The sequence below is a fragment of the Plecotus auritus genome (assembly GCF_963455305.1).
Source record: "Plecotus auritus genome assembly, chromosome: 2".
In the NCBI taxonomy this organism is placed as follows: Eukaryota; Metazoa; Chordata; class Mammalia; order Chiroptera; family Vespertilionidae; genus Plecotus; species Plecotus auritus.
In genome coordinates this window covers 144,793,918-144,815,107 of record NC_137771.1, presented here as the reverse complement: position 1 = coordinate 144,815,107, position 21,190 = coordinate 144,793,918, and the positions used below count along the sequence as shown (strand labels likewise).

The window sequence follows — 21,190 nt, the reverse complement described above, 5'->3', positions numbered from 1 at the left end:
CTAGAACAGAAATTCCAAAAGAAAAGATTATTTGTTCACACAGGTGCTCAACTGTGTCCACCAGCTATTGTTCAGCCCGCGGTTTGGGTCGCTTAGCATGTCATTACAAAGCGGGCTGAAATGGGAAACTGAGTTTACACAGGCTGAGCTATTCTTCACCTCATCACGAGAGCTGTGACGGGTGATGACAGGCGGTGTGCCCCGGCCCGACAGGAGCCTGAGAACCAGGTGCTCGAGACTGGCTGAGTGCCAGGTACTGTTTTGTTTCTACATCAGCAGTGGCTACGACTAACCCAATTCAGCAGCAGCCCTGAACCTGCTGGCCCTGACCTTGCTGGATGAAAACACAAGGTTAAATACTTCCCATAGGTTTCAGATGAGGGCTTTTAAGGACTATAGCAATTTATAGCAAAACGTGAGAGATGTTTCTTTCTAAGAAACATTATATTTTATGGTTTGATATGGAAATGTAAAAATGTTCTCAAAGATCACAGCATGACAAGTGTAAGTTTTACGGCTGATTAATGAGCAGGAGCCTCAGTCAGTGTCCTCAGGCTTTTCCTGCTTGACCCACATGGCTAATTGTTTTGTTTGTTAAAACAGCATATCTTAACTTTTGCCCAACATAATTTAAAATGACCTAACCTCTCTCTTATACATAGTGCTTTTCTTTACCCAGGAGAGGGAAGGGGTTTAACTTAAAATGGAATCCAGCAACAGGAGTCGGGGGTTTCCTTGCGGCCCACCTTTCACATCGAGGACAAGCTGGTCGCCGAGACAGGAGCTGATGGTGCCATTTCTGTTCAGCCTCCACTTCTGCCTCAGTTGCCCATGTTCCGCCCACAGGGCTACTCTAGCTCCCGGCGTGTCCCGGCCACCAATCACATCCAGGCAGGTGTCGCTGGCCTACAGGGTTAAGAAATGCATGGGTAGCACTGTGTTTGCTAAAATACCTTGGATTTGGTCCCTTTTTTCTTTTCAAACTTTAAGAGAAAGTTTATTTAGCAAGTTACAGAGGTCGTGGAAGGGAGCCAGCTGGGCTGTGTAGGCTCAGGGAACGAGTTACAGAAGCAAAGAAGCCCTTGGAGCTTGGGCGAGGGAAAGGCCTGGGAGGGCGGTGTGCTCCCGAGAGGGAGCGTGCAGCCGGGCCCTTCCATGTGAACAAATCACAGACACTAAGTGACCATGTCCCATCTGAAAAGAATACTATACATGCGTAAGTATAACTTCAGTAAGCTTCAAAAAGTCTTCCTTATCGCTGAGGGGAGGAAATGTATAGAAATAAACCTGAAATAGAGGTACTTGTTTTTAAAAAGATGCCTACATCCGACAACAGACGTTCAATAAATGTTTGTTGGACTGGAATTATATGTTAAGTCCCTGCTACCTTAAAAGTATTAGCTCGAAGAACTTAGTTTTCGTAATGCTTTTCATTTTTGGTGAAGCATGAGATAAAAGTAGACAATCCACTGGCGAGACAATACAATACACTTGGACCATTTTAAAACTTTATTCCCCACAGCATCAGACATGGAAGAGTCTCAGAGAAACAGAAACCTAGATTTTATTTTCTAGGCTTTCTCCAGTGACAGCTTCTCTCTTCTCTAACCACTTCATTGTACATTTTGGAAACGAGAAGGCACCACCAGGTCTGGGATCCCAAAAACAGCCAGTTCCATCTGGGCTTTGAAGGAGCAGCTCACCTGAGGGGCACACGCCCAACCTGGACCCAGTGACTTACCATTGGTTCTAAAGAACCATTTAGATCACCATGTGTGGTCATCTTAGATTTTACTTTAAAATAGAAACTGAATTTTCTAGATCAAAAACTTCTCTAAGTCCAGTTCACTTTCATGTATAAGCACCAGTATTTACTAGTATATAATCATGGGACAAACTGTTTCTAGGAAGTTCCGTTAGTTTTTCATGCCTTTTGATTTGACAAGATTCTGGTTTCCAAAAGAACAAGCCCAAACCCAATAGCAGGGCCTGGTATGAGGGCTGGTTACCTTGGATTTGAAGAGTCCTCGGCAGTAGTGCCAGACCTGTGTGTTCTTCCCGCTGTAGGGGGTGGTGCACACAGAGGTCGCCCGGGCGTCAGCGGCATTTCCAGCGACCGTCAGGTACTCGTTCTGGGCCCGGTTCTTGATCCTGATGTACACTGCAGGCTGCAACGGGGGAAACAGGCATTTAGGAAAAACCTGTTGAATGTGGAGATCAGTCCTTCCAAAGAGGCGGCTTGGAGGGGGGAAGGGAGAGGTGACGGGATTTAGCGTGTTCCTGTCAGTTTCACTCAGTCCCTTTAGCAAATATATATATATATATATATATATATACACACACACACACACACACACGTATAAATATATATATATAAATTAATATTTCCTATTAGCAAATCCTTACACCACTGAGCACAAAGCTCCAACTTACAATCTCTATTACATTTTTCTGAAAAATGTCCTTTAGAAGAGTAAAGGTAATACTTTCATTCTCTAGAATTCCATGTGGCACGGGGGTGGAATTAGGGACTTGACAAGCTTAATTCAATAGCTGCTATGCTGTAACTGGGGAGGCAGGGGAGTAGGAACAAGGCCAGGTACTACCTACGAGGATCTCGCAGCAGCTCTGTGCAGCCACCAGACATACCGTCCTGAGCTGTGACTAAGTGCCAAGCGACTGCTGTGGGAGGACTTAAAAGACCCGGTGGCCGAGGACCCTAGGAGCTGTTGTAACCTCCTTGTTTACATTTACACTTTGTTGACCTTTACACTGTTTATTAAAAACTGGGTAAACAAAGGACTTCATCCCCTGGATGTGGAATATAGAAAGTTTTAAAATATTAAATCTAAGATTAGCCTCTAAAGACAATAGGTAATATAAAAAACTTAATACTAAATGCTTTCTGGGCTACTATATTATCTGTCAGTATTAATAACCAGAACAACCCTTTAACAAAGTATAATTCTGACCTGAATTTTATCAGAAAGGTTAGTAACACAGAGGTGGAGAAGCAAGGTCTGTCTGCACCCAAGCCCTCTCCTCACCAGGATGCTCTAAGGCCTGTGCTGAACAGCACACATTACCCTCAGACGGGGTGAGAGGCTGGTCCCAGAGGCACCCGTGTGCACTCAGCGAGATGGTGGAAGGACAGCACACGACTGAGACTCCATGCAAGCTGGTCTTCAGTCCCGAACCCTAGGCCTCCGTCTTCGTGGGGTGACATAGAGGACGCGCAACATCCCGACCCTGGGTCAGGTGTTGCCTCCCAGTTAGAACCTTGCCTCCCCGTTAGTACCAACAAGTGGTCTGTTATCTAATAAGGGAGGACTTTCGCTGAGAAATTTAAGTGCCAGGTCGATGCAACAAGGTATTACGGCAAGACCAGCAATGACTTCTATCTCAACCTTTGTGAAATCAGTGCAAAGCCATTGGAATTTTGGTACATTGCTGCCATGTTTAGCCTTCCTCAGGAAATGAACACTTTGAACACTTAATAGACAATTTTTTATCTGGTCATTGAAAGCAGGTGAAAAAGACCTCTACTTGGCAAAATGTTTTACATGTTTCAAACCACAACTTCCGCATTTGTAATGTGACAGTAACATATTTAAATTTCTATAATCCAGCCTGGTTTCCCACTGCAATTACTCTTTTTAATCCTCACCCGAGGATATTTTTTCCATTGACTTTTAGAGAGAGTGGAAGGGAGAGGGAGAGAGAGAAACACCGATGTGAGAGAGACATCAATTGGTTGCCTCGCACATGCCCCTGACCAGGGCCGGGAGCATGCAACCGAGGTACGTGTCCTTGACTGGAATTGAACCCGGAACCCCTCAGTCCGCAGGCTGACACTCTATCCACTGAGCCAAACCGGCTAGGGCCAATTATTAATTCTTGAGGTTTCATTATATCTTTATTCCAGTTTCTTACCTTGTACATGTAAGAAACCAGGCATGACCTTCGCAGAGGACAGAGTTCCAATTATGTTAGGAACAAACATCCCAGGTTTACTCAATTAACTCAAGCAAGGTACTGATTACCCTTATTGCACACTTTACTCTGACGCCTCTGTAATTAGACTGTAAAGCACTGGTGCGCATTGTAAGTGCTTCAGTGACTCCCAATTCCCAACCTCAAAGAGAATCGCATTGTAATTATTCCTAAATTTCTAGGCAAGAATATGAATTAAAGCAGTACCAACAGCTTTACCAAAAGGACAATAAGGCCTATAGTACTGTTGTAGAAACCCAGAATTCCTTGGCTGGGTTTCAAAGCTGTGGCCTAAATAGACAACAGGAAAACCAATCCCTGTTAAAATATTATTTTGAAATTAAATGCTTAACCAGAATAGGAATCAGGTATTTCCTAAAGCACAATGCAAGAATAACATAATGTTAACTGTCAAAAGCTTCTATGTGAAGCGAGAGGCTGTTGTTCTAGTTATCTTTAATTCTCAGGGCCCTGAGCAATGGAGAGGCCCTCCTTCCCCAGCAAGGAATCGCCTTTCAGAAGTGAGGGAAACAGTCTCGAGTTTCTAGCAACACAGAATTAAACGTTATTGAATGGTTGGTAAAAACTACACAGAAGTCCCACTTCTGCCTTGCTTTTCCCCATGCGATTACCCATCATCCCATGTGCCAGGAGGGAAGAATAAGCATGTGCAGGTCAGGAAACCCTGTCCCACCTTCTCTGCCAGGAAAGCCCACTGACGTCCGGGATCTGTCAGAAGAGCAACTCTGATTCTCTCCAGGGACATGTGAATGGTACTTGCAAGATAAATGTGTTACTATAGTAACACAAGCCAGGAGTTGTGTCAAGTTCTTCATGTATCTTATTTAATCCTCACAACGACAGTGAGAAGTAAGGACTGCGGGCACTGTCTCACTATTGAAGAGTCTTAGGTGCCAAAAGATGAGGTGACATTCCAGCCCAAAGTCACACTGCTTACAGTGACAGGGCTACGATTTGAACCAACAGAACCAGAGTGGTGGGAATGAAGGTGTGTGTGTGTGTGTGTGCGAGAGAGAGAGAGAGGTAGCATGACCAATTAGGTCAGTTTAAAAAAAATAAATATATATTTTGTTGATTTCAGGGAGGAAAGGAGAGGGAGAGAGAGATAAAAACATCAATGATGAGAGAATCATTGATTGGCTGCCTCCTGCACAGCCCCTACTGGGTATCGAGCCTGCAACCCGGGCATGTGCCTTGACTGGGAATTAAATCGTGAACTCCTGGTTCATAGGTCAATGCTCAACCACTGAGCCATGCTGGCCGGGCAGCCAATTAGGCCAGGTTTTTATTCGCCATCATCTACTTAACAGTGTGTCAGACCTGAACCTCAGAGCCTCAGCACTCATGTCAACTGCTCCGCTGAGCTCAGGGCCTGGAACACAGGGTGACGCTCTGTAAACACGGATCTCATCTTGGAGGAGAGTAGGGTGCGGGTGCCTAAGAACACAGATTTTAGAGGACAATTGATTTGGTTTGAATCCTGGTTCTGACACTTGAATGATTCTTGCCAATTTGCTTTACGTCCCCGGGCCTTATTTTTCCATCTAGAAAATGGGAAAAACACTCCCGCCTTAAAGAGCTATTGTTGGAATCAAGTAAGGGACGGCCTCTAGAGAAAAGTGCAAATGGCATATCCACTGACCATCTGCCCCAGCAGCCTGTGGTTCCCCCGCTCCTGAAACCTGCACACTCCCACGCATGTCCACACTGCCCTTCTCCGCGCCAGCACTGCCTGTGGCTTTTGGATGATCACACAGTTTTGCATTTTATGTTACTACTAGAGGCCTGGTGCACGAATTCGTGTACGGGTGGGGTCCCGCCAGCCTGCCCCGATCATGGCTGATCGGGCCAGGCTGGCCAGGGGGAGGGGCCACGGGCAGTTGGCTGGCTGGTTCCGCCCCCTGGTCAAACTCTCGGTAGGTGGCACAATTTGCATATTAGCCTTTTATTATATAGGACTAGATGCCCAATGCATGAAAATTTGTGCAAGAGTAGGCCTTCCTTCCCCTGGTTGCTGGCACTGGCTTCCCTCTGGCACCCGAGACCCGGCTGGCACCCCTCTGGCCCTGGCTTCGTCAGGAAGGATGTCCGGAAGACGTCCGGTCTAATTAGCATATTACCCTTTTATTATTATAGATTTAGAGCTGGATATTTTACCCCTAAAAATGAAGCTCCACAAAGGCAGAAGTCATGTCTATCCTTCATCCTCCACAATTGTTTACATAATGTCAAACATTCCATTTTCCCTTTCATTCCTTCATTAAACGAGTCCCTGAGCTCCTACATTGTGACAGGCACTGGGGCAGTGCAAAAACTGCACCGCTCCTGCCTCCATGGGCTGCAACAGAGTGTGAGCACCACTCCGACCATAACTACACTGTTACGAACCCCGTGCAGGGGCTTGGAGGAGAACGAGGTCTTTAGGATCCGGCTTAGGTTGGGAGAGAGGGAGACAGAGGCATCGCTGAGGACCTGGCAGGCAAGCTGACTTTAGAGAGATGAGTAAGAGGCAGCCAGGCAACCAATGAAGGAGAACCTGACAGAGGCAAACCTGTGCTAGCAGCTGAGTGGGGCAGCTGGATGCTGGAGCGTGGGGCACACCTTGAGAGTGAGGAGAAGACCATGAGCCAGGAGACTAGGCCACAGGGAAGAGTGGTCACACCCTCAGTGCAGGGGGAAGCTTCTGAACAGAAGACTGACAAGCACTAGTGCGATAGATGCGACTTGAATTAAATTGCCAGGACCCGTCCTGAGTATTCTATGAGTGGGGGGAAATCCAAATATTTAGAAAGTAAAACGAGTGCAGCCTCAGAGTTCATTCTCGTCCCATTTGCTTGCTGCAGAGCTTATAATACCTTCATTTTCCATGAAACGGGAAATTTGGACTGAAAGCTACAATCCAACATTGACCGTAGATAGAATTTTATGAACTGGTTAAAATCTACAGTATCTCTTAGTCCACTCGCCCTGCTACATAAATGGCAAACTGAGTGAAATGGTCATTATTTCAGATGCTGTTGTGGTTTATGCCACTTCTACTAGAAAATCGAGCTATTTTGGATGGCGTGGTTCTTTTCTCCCTACCTGCTTCATAGGACGGAGGGAACCAATGGTTTTCCACCCGCTGAATGCCGTCCAATTTGGGATCTCATTGGGTTTGAGTAGGATTTGTCTTCCCAAGAAATTGGATCCTTCATAAGCTATCCACCTATATGAAAGCAGGAAAGAAGAGAGTGAGAGACTTCAAAACAAAAGGCAGTCCCTGTATTACACCAGCTAGGTTCGTTCTGTAACATCTGACTTTGTAGATATTTTAAAGAAAAAAATACGTAATTCTATTTTTTAACAGAAAAAGCAGCGATGATCACAAAAAAAAACCCCTGGACAGGGGCTCAGAAGATTTGGACTTGTTAGGACTCTGGTTTCTCTGCTTCCAAACAAGGTCCCCTCCAGCTCCAAAATTCTGTGTTCCTTTGGGAATGAACATGAAGTCATTTTTCATAACATTTTTTAAAATAAATCTTTATTGTTCAGATTATTACATTTGTTTCTCCTTTTTCCCCCCATAGCTCCCCTCCACCCAGTTCCCACACCACCCTCTGCCCTTACCTCCCTCCCACTGTCCTCATCCATAGGTGTACGCTTTTTGTCCAGTCTCTTCCCACAGCCCCCATACTCTCTCCCCCTGAGAATTGTCAGTCCACTCCCTTTCTATGCCCCTGATTCTATTATATTCACCAGTTTATTCTGTTCATCAGATTTTTTATTCACTTGATTTTTAGATTCACTTGTTGATAGACATGTATTTGTTGTTCATAATTTTTATATTTACCTTTTTCTTCTTCTTCCTCTTCTTAAAGAATGCCTTTCAGCATTTCATATAATATTGGTTTGGTGGTGATGAACTCCTTTAGCTTTTTCTTATCTGTGAAGCTCTTTATCTGCCCTTCAATTCTGAATGCTAGCTTTGCTGGGTAGAGTAATCTTGGTTGTAGGTTCTTGCTATTCATCACTTTGAATACTTCTTGCCACTCCCGTCTGGCCTGCATAGTTTCTGTTGAGAAATCAGCTGACAATCGTATGGGTGCTCCCTTGTAGGAAATTAACTGTTTTTCTCTTGCTGCTTTCAATATTCTCTCTTTGTCTTTTGCTCCTGGCATTTTAATTATGATGTGTCTTGGTGTGGTCCCCTTTGGATTCCTTTTGTTTGGGGTTCTGTGTGCTTCCTGGACTTGTAAGTCTATTTCTTTCACCAGGTGGGGGAAGTTTTCAGTCATTATTTCTTCAAATAGGTTTTCAGTGTCTTGCTCTCTTTTTCTGGCACCCCCATAATTTAGATGTTGGTACACTTGAGGTTGTCCCAGAGGCTCCTTACGCTATCTTCACATTTTTGGATTCTTTTTTCTTTTTGCTTTTCCAGCTGAATGTTTTTTTTGCTTCTTTGTATTTCAACTCTTTGACTTGATTCTTGTGGTCCTCTAATCTGCTGTTGGATCTCTGTATATTATTTTTTATTTCAGTCAGTGTACGTTTAATTTCTAGTTGGTCCTTTTTCATATCCTCGAGGGTCTCGCTAAATTTATCGGCATTTTCTAGGAAATTCTTGAAAAACCTTATAACCGTGGTTTTGAACTCTATATCCAGTCATCTCTTTTCCTCCATTTCTTTCATTTGTGATCTGTTTCTTTGTCTCCGCATTTTTGCTGCTTCCCTGAGTTGATAGAGTGGCTTTGTGTGCTAGGTGTCCTCTAGGGCACAGTGGTTCAGCCTCCCCTGTTACCTGAGGTGGACACTCTTGGTGCACCCCTTTGCGGGCTGTGTGCACAGCCTTGTTGTAGTTAAGTCTTGATTGTTGTTGGTATCACTGGGGGGAATTGACCTCCAGGCCAATTGGCTGTGAGGATCAGCTGTGTCTACGCTGGGAGAACTTCTGTGCTGGAGACACTCTTATGAGACAAGACTTGCAAAATTGCAAAAGCCTCTGTGCTCAGCTTGGAAGGGGCGGAGTTTCAGGGTGGAGCAGACAGCCTTGGTTTCCCATCAGCCCTGCCCTATGAGGCCCCTGGGTCTCAGTGTCCTGTGGTAATTGCTGCAAGCACCTCTGAGAGAAAGCCGCCCTTGAGTTTTGCCCACTGCCAGACAGTCCAGTTTCTCCCCGAATGAGTTGGGTTTCCCAGAATCTTGGCTGGAACTGGAGTTCAGCGCAGTCGGGAGTTTCTGTTTCCCTCCCGCTTTAGAAAGCCAGGCACGCACTTAGCCGCCTGTGCATTCAGTAGTCAGTCCTCTTGGCGTGCGCACGCGCCTCCTGACCTCTGCCTTCTGCAGCTCCCGAGTCTCAGTGTGCTTTCTCTTTTCTTGCAGTCCAGATTCCCCCCGAATGAGTCTGGTTTCCCAGCGTCTTGCCCGGGATGGATTTCAGTGCAGTCAGGAGCTTCCTTCTCCCTCCCGCTTTAGAAAGCCAGCCGCGCACTCAGCCGCCCGTGCACACAGCCGCCTGTCCTCTCCGTGTGCGAGTCTCCGTACCTCAGCCTTTTGCAGCTCCTCTGAGTCTCAATGTGCTTTCCTCTTTTCTTCTAGTTGTAGAATTTCCACTCAGCCAGCTTTCCTGTGGTTCTGGATGGTGTCCGTTTTGTCTTTTAGTTGTAGTTTTGATATTGTTGTGTGAGGCAGCAATTTAGATGTTTACTTATGCCGCCATCTTGGTTTCTCCCCCTTTCATAACATTTTTAAAAAATACATATTTTTATTGATTTCAGAGAGAGGAAGGAAGAGGGAGAGAGAGATTGAAACATCAATGAGAGAGAATCATTGATCAGCTGACTCCTGCATGCCCCACACTGGGGATTGAGCCCACAACCCAGGCATGTGCCCTGACAGTGAATCGAACTGTGATCTGGTTCATAGGTCAGTGCTCAACCACTGAGCCACACAGGCTGGGCCCTTGGTAAGATTTTAATAAACTATCTCATTATATATCAATCTAAATGAATTGTACAGTTGAAAAGCTGATCAGAGATACGGAATAATATGGGGATTAAACAAAACTAAAAACTTGTCCTAGCCGGCATGCTCAGTAGTTAGAGCATCAGCCCGCACACTGAAGGGTCCTGGGTTTGATTCCCACTCAGAGGCATGCAATTGGGTTGCAGGTTCAATCCCAGGTGCGGGAGACAACCGACTGATGTGTCTCTCTCACATCGATGTTTCTCTCTCTCCCTCTTTCTCCCTTTTACTCTCTCTAAAAATCAATGGAAAAAATATCCTTGGGTGAGGATTAACAACAACAAAAAAACCCTAAAAAAACCACCCCGTAAACAAAACCTGCCACTGAGGGTAGGTAGCTGGCTGTGCACTACGCAGTATTCCATAAGCCATCGGTAGGAAACCTTGCAGACAGCCTTAACTATTCCTATGCTGTGTTCCAATCTCTTACAGTCCTGAACAGTGAGAGTAGGTGGCTAATAAAAGACAAGAAATAAGAAGGTCAAGGGAAAATGGCGACCATGTTCGCTACAAATGAATGAAATGAGACTGTGCCAAGTCTTCTGAGATGAGTCCACAGATATCAGTTCCACTTAGGAATGTAAAGAAAATAAACATATAAAATGCTGTGAAAGGTATGATAATCAGGGATATGGAATTTAGAGTTAAGTGTTAAATAATACACTGGAATATAATATGGGGGTTATTATACTTAAATTAATTTATGTTTAATGAACACCAAACCATGCAGAAAAATTGTAAATTGCTATTACATGTGAATAATGCAAAGCCGTTTATTATAACAGTTGACTTAATTTTCAAATCAATTTATACTCTTGGCTTTTTTTCTCTTTCATTACCCTGATATTTAAACACAAAGAATTGATTATTACAAAATTTAAAAGTCTTAAGAAATAAAAACAGTCCTCTTCACAATAATCATCGAGGGCTGTGTGTTCCTTTGGTGGACATTTGGTTCCCAACACCAGCTGTGCAGGAGCAGGGCAGGGGAGGGCAGTAGGAGGGGAGGAGGAGGATAGAGGGAGGGCAGCAGGAGGGCAGGAGGAGGGCAGGAGAAGGCAGGAGGAGGGCAGAGGGAGGATATAGGAGGAGGGCAGAGGGAGGGCAGGAGGAGGGTATAGGAGGAGGGTATAGCAGGAGGGCAGAGGGAGGGTATAGGAGGAGGGCAGGAGGAGGGCAGAGGGAGGGTATAGGAGGAGGGCAGAGGGAGGACAGGAGGAGGGTATAGGAGGAGGGCAGAGGGAGGGCAGGAGGAGGGCAGGGGAGGGTATAGGAGGGCAGGAGGGCAGAGGGAGGCAGGAGGAGGGCAGAGGGAGAGTATAGGAGGAGGGCAGGAGGAGGGCAGGGGAGGGCATGAGGAGGGCAGGGGAGGGCAGAGGGACGCAGGAGGAGGGCAGGGGAGGGCAGAAGGAGGGCAGGGGAGGGCAGAGGGATGCAGGAGGAGGGCAGGGGAGGGCAGGAGGAGGGCAGGGGAGGGCAGAGGGACGCAGGAGGAGGGCGGGGAGGGCAGAGGGAGAGTATAGGAGGAGGGCAGGAGGAGGGCAGGGGAGGGTAAAGGAGGGCAGGGGAGGGCAGAGGGACGCAGGAGGAAGGCAGGGGAGGGTATAGGAGGAGGGCAGGAGGAGGGCAGGGGAGGATAAAGGAGGGCAGGAGGAGGGCAGAGGGAGGCAGGAGGAGGGCAGAGGGAGAGTATAGGAGGAGGGCAGGGGAGGGTATAGGAGGAGGGCAGGGGAGGATAAAGGAGGGCAGGAGGAGGGCAGAGGGAGGCAGGAGGAGGGCAGAGGGAGAGTATAGGAGGAGGGCAGGGGAGGGTATAGGAGGAGGGCAGGGGAGGGTATAGGAGGAGGGCAGGGGAGGGCAGGGGAGGGCAGAGGGACGCAGGAGGAGGGCAGGGGAGGGTATAGGAGGGCAGGGGAGGGCAGAGGGAGAGTATAGGAGGAGGGCAGGAGGAGGGCAGCAACGCTGGGAGGCAGGCTCAGTCAGACCAAGGGACTGAGCATGGAAATAAGTGCCCTGGAGCAAACAGCTCTGGGACAAAGGATTTGTCAAGTCAAAACACGGGGACACCATTCGCCTTACAAGTGACCACCTGTCTTAAGCAGCCCATGGCCTGCACCGAGCTGCTGTTTAATTAATTAAGTTCCTCTAAGAGGAAAGGGGGCTCGAAGGTTGTGGTCATCTGATCGACCTGCCCTGTGACACGGGCGCTGAGCACATGGCAGCCCCTCCCTCCCACGCTCTGCTCAGAGGCCTGGCCCACCGTCTCCCCGTGAACAGAAACCCGTGATTACGCGAGAGAGCAGAGGAGGAGGAGGAGCGCGTCAGATCCAACACCAGCAGCGGAGGAGGTAAGAGGCCCCTTTCCACTGTGCCCCAGGCCGCGGCGGAGCCAGGCCGCTCCCCCGTACTTACAGCCCACTCTTCACCCACACGGACTGCGTGTAGAAGTGCAGGTCCTTGTTCAGAACCGAGTTCACGGCCTCTTCCAGGTGCAGCTCTCGGCCCTCGCAGTGCTCCAGCGCGAAGAGGCTGAGGGAGGGCTCCTCAAAGACCTGCCGGAGCGAAGGGGGGAGCATCAGCAGCGCAGGGACCCGGCCCCACTCTCAGAGTTTTCTGCTCTACCCTCTAAAGATGTTCTAGCCAGACCTGCACTGGTGAGAGTCATTCCAACAAATAAAAATTAAGGGAACCTAAAGTTAAAATTGACGTTTCGGAAAACAATCTTAATTTCATAATAAAAATGGACACCTGCTTCCAATCACATGTTAAGGGCTGGTTATGCTGCAATTTGGACATGTGGATCCTGCCAATGCTTTTAGCTGGCACAGAATAAACATGGAACAGAATGGCACCCTCCTTCCCCAGGAGGCACAGGAGCAGCCACTGAGAATGCAGACTTTATGGCTGTAGGTTCTTAAAAACATTCCTAGGAGGGAGAAGGAGGCATTTTAAATTTAGTGATAACAACCCACATGCACAGGGACACGGGTAATTTCTGCACTGAAAGTATCCCCCAAACCTCCATGTGAGACAAGAACAGCATCAACACTGCTCTTTCCCATTCCTTAGCATATGCAAGACACTATGCTAGGAGACTTTGGGGGATGAGAAATCAGAGTAATTAAGATCTATTTTGTGGTAATTATTTTAAAGTCTCTTGTGAGCCAAAAAATGTTTTTCTCTATTTTTTTGTGTGGAGTGTGTTCAACATTTACTTATTAAGGCAAATTAATTCTTTTGTTTTTCAAATTTTTGAAACCTTAGGATAAGTCCTGGCAAGGATGTGGAGAAAAGGGAACCCTTGTACACTGTTGGTGGGACTGTAAATTAGTATAGCCACTAACGGAGAAGTATGGAGATTGCTCAAACGCTTAAAAATAGACCTGCCATACAACTCAGTAATTCCACTTCTGGCATTTATCTGATGAAAACAAAAGCACCAGTTGGAAAAGAGAAATATGCAGCCCTATGTTCACTGCAGTATTACTAGTAATAGCCAAGATATGGATGCCACCCAGATGTCCATCAATAGATGCATGGATAAAGAGCAAGTGATCTCTCTCTATCTCTCTCTCTCTCTCTCTCTCTCTCTCTCTCTCACACACACACACACACACACACACACACACACAGGTATGTTTTTCAGCAATAAAAAGTAATGAAATCTTGCTATTTGCAATAATGTGGATGGACTTAGAAGATATTATACCAAACCAAGTATGTCAGATAGAGAATAAATACCATATATGTGAAATATACAAAACAAAATAAAGGAACAATAGAAAAAGAGAAACAGGCCCTAACTGGTTTGGCTCAGTGGATAGAGCGTCAGCCTGCGGACTCAGGGGTCCCAGGTTCGATTCCGGTCAAAGGCATGTACCTTGGTTGTGGGCACATCTCCAGGAGGGAGTGTGCAGGAGGCAGCTGATTGATGTTTCTCTTTCATCAATGTTTCTAACTCTCTATCCCTTCCCCTTCCTCTCTGTAAAAAATCAATAATATATATTTAAAAAAAGAAAAGAAAAAGAGAAACAGACTTATAGATATAGAGAACAAGCTGATGGTGGCCAAAAGGGAGAGGATAAGGGATAAAAAATAGGAAATTAAGTAAAAAATAATGAAAAATAAGTTAACAGGCCTGTTTCACATGTGGGCAACTGGCGAACTGGCAGGAAGCTCTGAGAACTATGCTAAGAGGGCTTTGTGCAGGCGCCGTCGACACTCCCAGCACTCCTTGCTGACATAGGGCAACCTGAGTGGGTTAGGGACCAGCCCCAGCCCAGGTGTTTCCCATGCAGAGATAGGATCCTTTCTACCTTTGAGAAAAAAAATTTTTTTGATGAAGAGAAATAAAGGAAATTGACCCATGATAAGGAAAAATAAAAACAAACAAGAAATCAAAGCAAGGCACCATCCTCGTGTTCCAGGCATTACTAACTAGCAGCTAACGTAGGACAACTGCAGGTTCTGTAACCTGATCCCGGGGAGGAAAGGTGGCCCGTGAGAGCACTCGGTGGAAGGCTAGAACATTTTTAGCAGAAAGGAGTAGGAATCAAGGAAGTTTCATGGATGTGGTTGTGTGTGAGCTCAGTCTAGAGGGTGCAATGGATTTGGAGGGCCCGGAGAGAGTAGAGGGGAGGCACTCTGTGTAGAGGGAGGGAGACAGAAACTGCTTGGGGTGTGCTCTGGCGAGGTGGCTCGGTTGGTTGGGTGTCTTCCCATGAACCGAGAGGTTGCTGGTTTCATTCCTAGGCAGGGCACATGCCCAGGTTTCAGGCTCGATCCCCAGTAGGGGGATGTGCAGGAAGCAGCCAATCAACATTATGCTCTCATATCAATGTTTCTCTCCCTTCCTCTCTCTCTAAAAAATCGATAAACTATTCTTTAAAAGAGAGAGAAAAAAAAAACTGAGCAAGTCGAGCCGTTTAGCTAGACTAGAGTCCAACAGGTCACAGTGTCACCTGCTCCCACTGCTTGCCACTGTCCACTGAGCTGCCTGACTCCTCTGATGCTGACAGGTGGAGACAGAACCGCTGCAGTGGGGAGTCCTCGAAGGCCTGAGGACTGGGACTAGGACTGGGCTGAGGATCTGTAACTTGGTACATGAGAAGTGGAGCACCAGCAGCAGGCACTGTGCAAGGTCAGTGAACGGTCAGCAAAGAACTGACTCACAGCTGACCTGTGCATATACTTGCACAAGAGCAAAATGAATTATAAATGTATTCTTCCTTGCAAAAGTGGTAGGAATAGCAAAGGATCGGGAATGAATTAAATGCCCATCAAGAGGGGACGGGTTAAATAAATTATGATACATTCATAGAGGAATTCTATATAGCTATACAAATGAGATCTTTATGAAAGATCTGTAAGTTTTTATTTTTTAAAAATATAATTTTATTGATTTCAGAGAGGAAGGGAGAAGGAGAGAGAGAGATAGAAACATCAATGGTGAGAGAGAATCATTGATTGGCTGCCTCCTGCACATCTCCTACTGGGGATCGAGCCCGCAACTCAGGCATGTGCCCTTGACCGGAATTGAACCTGGGACCCTTCAGTCTGCAGGCTGACGCTCTATCCACTGAGCCAAACCAGCTCGGGCTATAAGATTTATTTTTTAGAAGCAAATACTAAGTGAAGAATAGTGTAGCCCTGTGTGGCTCAGTTGGTTGGTTGGGTGTTGTCCTGTGCACCAAAAGGTTGCTGGTTCGACTCCCAGTCAGGACACATGCCTGGGTTGCGGGCTTTACCCTCAGTAGGGGGAGTGCAGGAGACAGAAGATCAATGCTTTTCTCTCTCTCCGTCCTAAAAATATCAATAAAAAATCTTAGTGTAAAATAGCATACTTCCTATGTTATCATGATGATAAAAAGGGAAAACTTACACACATGTACACAAGGTGGGGCAAAAGTAGGTTCATATGGAAAATAATATAATTAATAATACAAGTTGTATACTCACAACTGTAAACCTACATTTGCCTCTCCCCCGTTTGTGTACTTGTATGCATATTAAAAATGTTCTTAAAAAATATAAAACTAACCATGACTACCCTTCAGAAGGATAGGATCTGAGAAGATAAAGGGCACAAGTAGGAGCCAAGTTTTTACTACATGCCTTTTGGTACTTTTTGGGTTTTAAACCATGGGAATATATTGTTTATTCAAAAATTTACATTGGTAATTATTATGCATATGTTTTCATATGTGTGTTTGTGAGTACTTTTAAATAAATGGCCTTCAGGAACTGTATCTGGCAACATGAGTGCAGGAAAGAATTGCCTGGCTGGTGTGGCTCAGTGGTTGAGCATTGACCTATGAACCAGGAGGTCCTAGTTCAAAACCTGGTCAGAGACATGTCTGGGTTGAGGGCTTGATCCCCAGTGTGGGATGTGCAGGAGGCAACCAGTCAATGATTCTCTCTCATCATTCATGTTTCTCTCCCTCCCCCGCTCTTCCTTCCTCTCTGAAACCAATCTACATAATAAAAGCCTAAGCGACTGTTACCGTGGAACAACCTGAACAACTGGGTGCTATGATGTGCATTGACCACCAGGGGGCAGACGCTCAACGCAGGAGCTGCCCCCTGGCGGTCAGTGCCTTCCCACAGGGGGAGGGCCGCTCAGCCAGAAGCCGGGCTCACAGTTGGTGAGTGCAGCGGTGGTGGCGGGAGACTCTCCCGCCTCCATGGCAGCTTAAGGAGCAGCAGTGCTAAGGAGTGAGCAGCGGGCGGTAAGGAGCAAGGGAGCAGCGGGCGGTAAGGAGCAAGGGATCCCGGATTGTGAGAGGGATGCCCGCCTGCCAGCTTAGGCCAGGTCTCCGGGGGGATCGGGCCTAAGCTGGCAGGCAGACATCCCCCAAGAGGTCCCGGACTGTGAGAGGGTGCAGGCAGGGCTGAGGACTGCCCCCCTCCAAGTGCACAAACTTCATGCACCGGTCCTCTAGTAAAAATATATTAAAGAGAAAAAAAAAAGGAAAGAGAGAATGACGTAAAAATAGCAGCACACAGGCTGTCTCTCAGGCCAAGACAAGAGCCAGACCTGCCATGGGGCGGCGGGCGTGGAAGGTCAGGACTGGTGAATAAGGACGGCCAGGAAAACCATCCCCGGGAGAAGAGAGACATGATAGACAAAGGGAAGGGGTGAGGGAACGGAGTGAGAAGTGGGAAGAGATGTGGTGAGGACGGGGTGGGATAACTGGTCATAGATAAGGAAACCTGGAGGGGAAAGATGCTCAGAGCTAAAAACTTCACTTGAAGTGAATGTTTCAACGTTGAGACAGAGGCGGGTGATCTTAACTGAGAGACTCAGCAAACCTGGACCTCTGATCTGGAGTTGAGGGAAAAGTCTAGTGTGGAGACGGCATGTCTGGGCACTCTCGAATCTGGGCAATGGCTGGAGCCAGGCGTGGAGGAGAAGAGGAAGTGGAAGGAGGACAGAACTGGGCCGACACGGAAGACGGTGGGGCTGAGGGGACCCGTGGCCAGGCAAGGAGAGCCGGAAGAGAAAACATCACGGAAGGGGGAAACGGAGCACCAACTGCTTCTGCGACACCGACACCAAGGGAGGGCGAGCAGGCGGCAGCTGGTGGCCTAGCGCCTGTCTGAGCGGCTTGTCGGAGGGGTGGTGGAGTCCAGGCTGTGAGGGCAGAGGAACTGCAGATGGGTGTACAGTCTATTTGCCGGAATAGTGGGAGGAGGAGGAGGGAGATGAGCTAGTGGCCTGTACGGTGCTTGTGAGCCCTGTGGAAGGGGTAGTGCAACAGAAAGGAGCTGAGTAATGCAAGTCACCAGGACGGTTCTAGCGAAGGATCAAGAGGCCCATCCGTCAGTTCAGAACCTCTGATGGGGGTCAGTCCATGAATAAAAGGGTAGGAAAAGAAGGCCACAGCATGTTCAGGTTTTAAAAACCGGTGAGTGTGTGAGCTCTTTGTACGTTATGCTGACCAGGGAAGGTAGGAGGCACTGCCCCCAGAACTTTCTGCAGTGACAGAACCGTGGCCTGCGCTCTCTTCCACACGAAGAGAGTGAGCATCTGGCTCCTGTGACCACGGGCCCGAGTTCGTTTTATTATTCATCCAAATTTAAACCACCACATGGGGCCCGTGCTAGGGAACTGGACCGTGTGGAGCTAGGGATTAGAGGAGGCTGGAAAGAATGTACCGATCACGGTGACAGGGAGGCAGCGAGCTGGGAGTGCAGAGGTGCCGGGAACATTGATTTCCCTCAGGAAATGCCACCAACCGGTCAGGAATAGAAAGTCAGCTTTAGTCACTGAGTGGCCGCAGGCAGACCAGGGGCCTCTTCTGCTGTAACACAAAGCTGGAAGCGTCCCACCAGCTTATAGAACAAATGCACTCATAGGGTCCAGAACAGCACTGGGTTAGACAGGCAGCCAGCAGCCAGTTACCCACTGGACCTGGTGCCTGAAAACAAATGGACCATCACCATCCACAGGTAAGCTCCTGGCTCTACTGTTGAACTCTGTCTACATCTTCACCCTTCAGCTTTTAAAGGCCCTGCACTGGGAACTCAGCCCACATTTCAGCTTACCTCCTCACACTCTCCACTACTTCTTGAGTGACTAATTTGTAAGGAAGGGCAGACAGGCAAAGAGCCTGGACAGGACTCATAATCAACACTCGCCCGAGCAGGGTTTGCTGTGGTAAGAGCTACGGACACCTATGTTGAAGGCACTTAATGGTTAACATGATGTAACTTTTAAGTCACAGAGAGGAAAAAATTAAAAGATTATAAAAATGTGATTGAAATGCGAAGTATCATTCTAACAAAACAGTACCTGTGTAAATTTTCCCTCTTCCTTTGGCAGAATGCCTACAAAGACATTTTTTAAAAGGCTATTGTCCTTTAATGCCACAGGGTTCATTCCCAAACTCAAAGGTGATCTAGCAATTCTATATCTAGAAATTTATATTAAGGAAAACAACAGGATGTTTGATGGCAGGGATCACAGAAATGGTTTTAAAATGACAGTGCAGGTAGTTTGAGAAAGAACTGCAGAAAATGACAGATAATATTTTTATGAGTTTATATAAATCACTAGGGCGGCACTAAGAGACCCAATATACAAAGGGGCAAAGAACATAAACCAACAGCATTAACCAAGGAAAAAATAGGACTGACTGACTCAAGCAGATATCCCACTCTCCATTATTAGCAACAACAAGGTATCTTCATGTGGTCCAATCTTTCAAACTTCTCATTTAAGAACACCTAATGTTTCTAAGCTTAAAGTCACTCCCTCCCCGCAGAGGTATCCTAAACAATAAAAGGCTAATATGCAAATAGACCGAACGGCAGAACAACCGAATAACTGGTTGCTATGATGTGCGCTGACCACCAGGGGGCGTGTGCAGAACATGGTGGGCTTGGCAGTGGTGGGATGGTGGAGCAGGTGAGCGGGGGTGCCAGACCAAGGCGGGGCACCGGGCACTGTCATTGGGGTGAGCCTCTGATGGTTACTGAAAATTCTTTGCTCCTGTGTGCCGTGGTCCTGCCTGGCGCTCACACCTGCTGCCGGCACCGGAGCCACCACTCGCACCTGCTGTCAGTGCCCGGCACCGGTCCCGATCACTCGGAGCCATCAGCAGGTGCAAGCGGTGGCTGCTGGCCCTGATCGCCCTTGAGGGCTTCTCCACCACCACCTGCTCCTGAGGGGCAATCGGGGTAGCGGCTGCCGCTCACACCCGCTGCTGGTGCCGGACCCAATCGCTCCGCATCGTCAGCGCGGGCGAGCAGCAGGAGCAGGGCTGCCGGCAGACAGGGGACGAGGCCATGGCGGGAGGGGCTGGGTGGGGTGCGGAGGATGGGTTGAGACCCACCCCAGCCTCACAGCCCACAATTCCTTTCAAGGTGCACCAATTTGTGCACTGGGCCCCTAGTAAAACATATTTAACTTGATTTTAAACTACTTAAGCTGTTTTAATTTAAATGGTCTTAATTTATAGATATACTTAAGTTTATAAATACACTTCATTTATAAATGTACTTACAGGTTAGGAAGATTATGAGGGTTGACATACCATAAGCTCTAATGTGGGGTGCAGTTAATAGGTAATCATTCAGAAATAAAGAGTGCTGAAGAATTATTTTGTGTTTTTTTTTAAAATATATATTTTTAATTGATTTCAGAAAGGAAGGGAGAGGGAGAGATAGAAACATCAATGATGATGGAGAAACATTGATTCGTTGCTTCCTGCAGGCCCTGCACTGGGAACTCAGCCCACAATCCAGACATGTGCCCTTGACTGGAATGGAACCTGGGACCCTTCAGTCTGCAGGCCGACGCTCTATCCACAGCCAAACCAGCTAGGGCTGAAAAACTATTTTAAAATCATATTTTTCTGACGCATTTTCAAACATGAAAGTAGAAAGAGATGTGAATATTAATAGTATTCGAAACTGAAAATACCACAGTAATCTAAACTATCCAAGGACAATAAAAACCGACAGAATTTAATTACAATTTGAGCTCGACAAATCTCTTGGCCTCAGTACATGCCAACTTAGAAAATAGCAACCATTCGGGGCCAAAGACTCTTCTTAGGTGTCAGCAGTAATGGGACATTCCTCCTGGGTCAAGTCTAAGCCATGTAAAGAGGATACAGCTTCTAAAGGGAGGATGTAGTTAAGCAAAAATACTTGAATACATTTTGTAAATGGACTTGCAATAAGAAAAAAAAGAAAAAAATCCTCATTACTTCTCCTTATCCCATAAATTAAACTAAAACAATATTTTAAATGACAACAATAGCAATAATAACTAACATATATACCACTTAATATGTGCCAGGCACCATATACTAGTGTATATGCACATCCATCCATAATCCCTTATCTATAGTTCTGAAGTCCAAAAAGCTCTAACACCCCAATTACTTTTCCTAATTCATTTGGCAGCAAAACCAGACCTGAATAAGTAGAAGACTATTAATAATATTTATCCAGCTTGTGTAGCTATAAATATATTTCGCTACAGAAATAGGGATGTGTTTAATTATGGGGGGCCGCCCAGAACCTTTCTGGGAGTGTTTTCTCATTGCCATACATGAACCATGTGATTGTTTAAAATATAAAAAATTCCAACTCCCAAAATACATTCAGAAAAGGGGTTGCAGAACTGTGTTCACTCATTCAATTCATGCACTTCCTTTTGGCG

The 21,190-nt window shown here is 46.7% G+C and overlaps 1 protein-coding gene across 1 annotated transcript in view; it reads right to left on the bottom strand.

Annotated features, from left to right (window-relative positions):
* The window catches only part of CRYBG3 (crystallin beta-gamma domain containing 3), a 130,095-nt gene that overhangs the window by 1,741 nt on the left and 107,164 nt on the right, over nucleotides 1–21,190 (bottom strand). The window contains exons 18-21 of the mRNA XM_080656497.1: nucleotides 12,430–12,569; nucleotides 7,099–7,222; nucleotides 2,010–2,168; nucleotides 747–906 (exon numbers count right to left, since the gene is read on the bottom strand). Coding sequence (XP_080512623.1) covers nucleotides 747–906; nucleotides 2,010–2,168; nucleotides 7,099–7,222; nucleotides 12,430–12,569 — 583 coding nt within the window. The remainder of the gene's footprint in view (nucleotides 1–746; nucleotides 907–2,009; nucleotides 2,169–7,098; nucleotides 7,223–12,429; nucleotides 12,570–21,190) is intronic.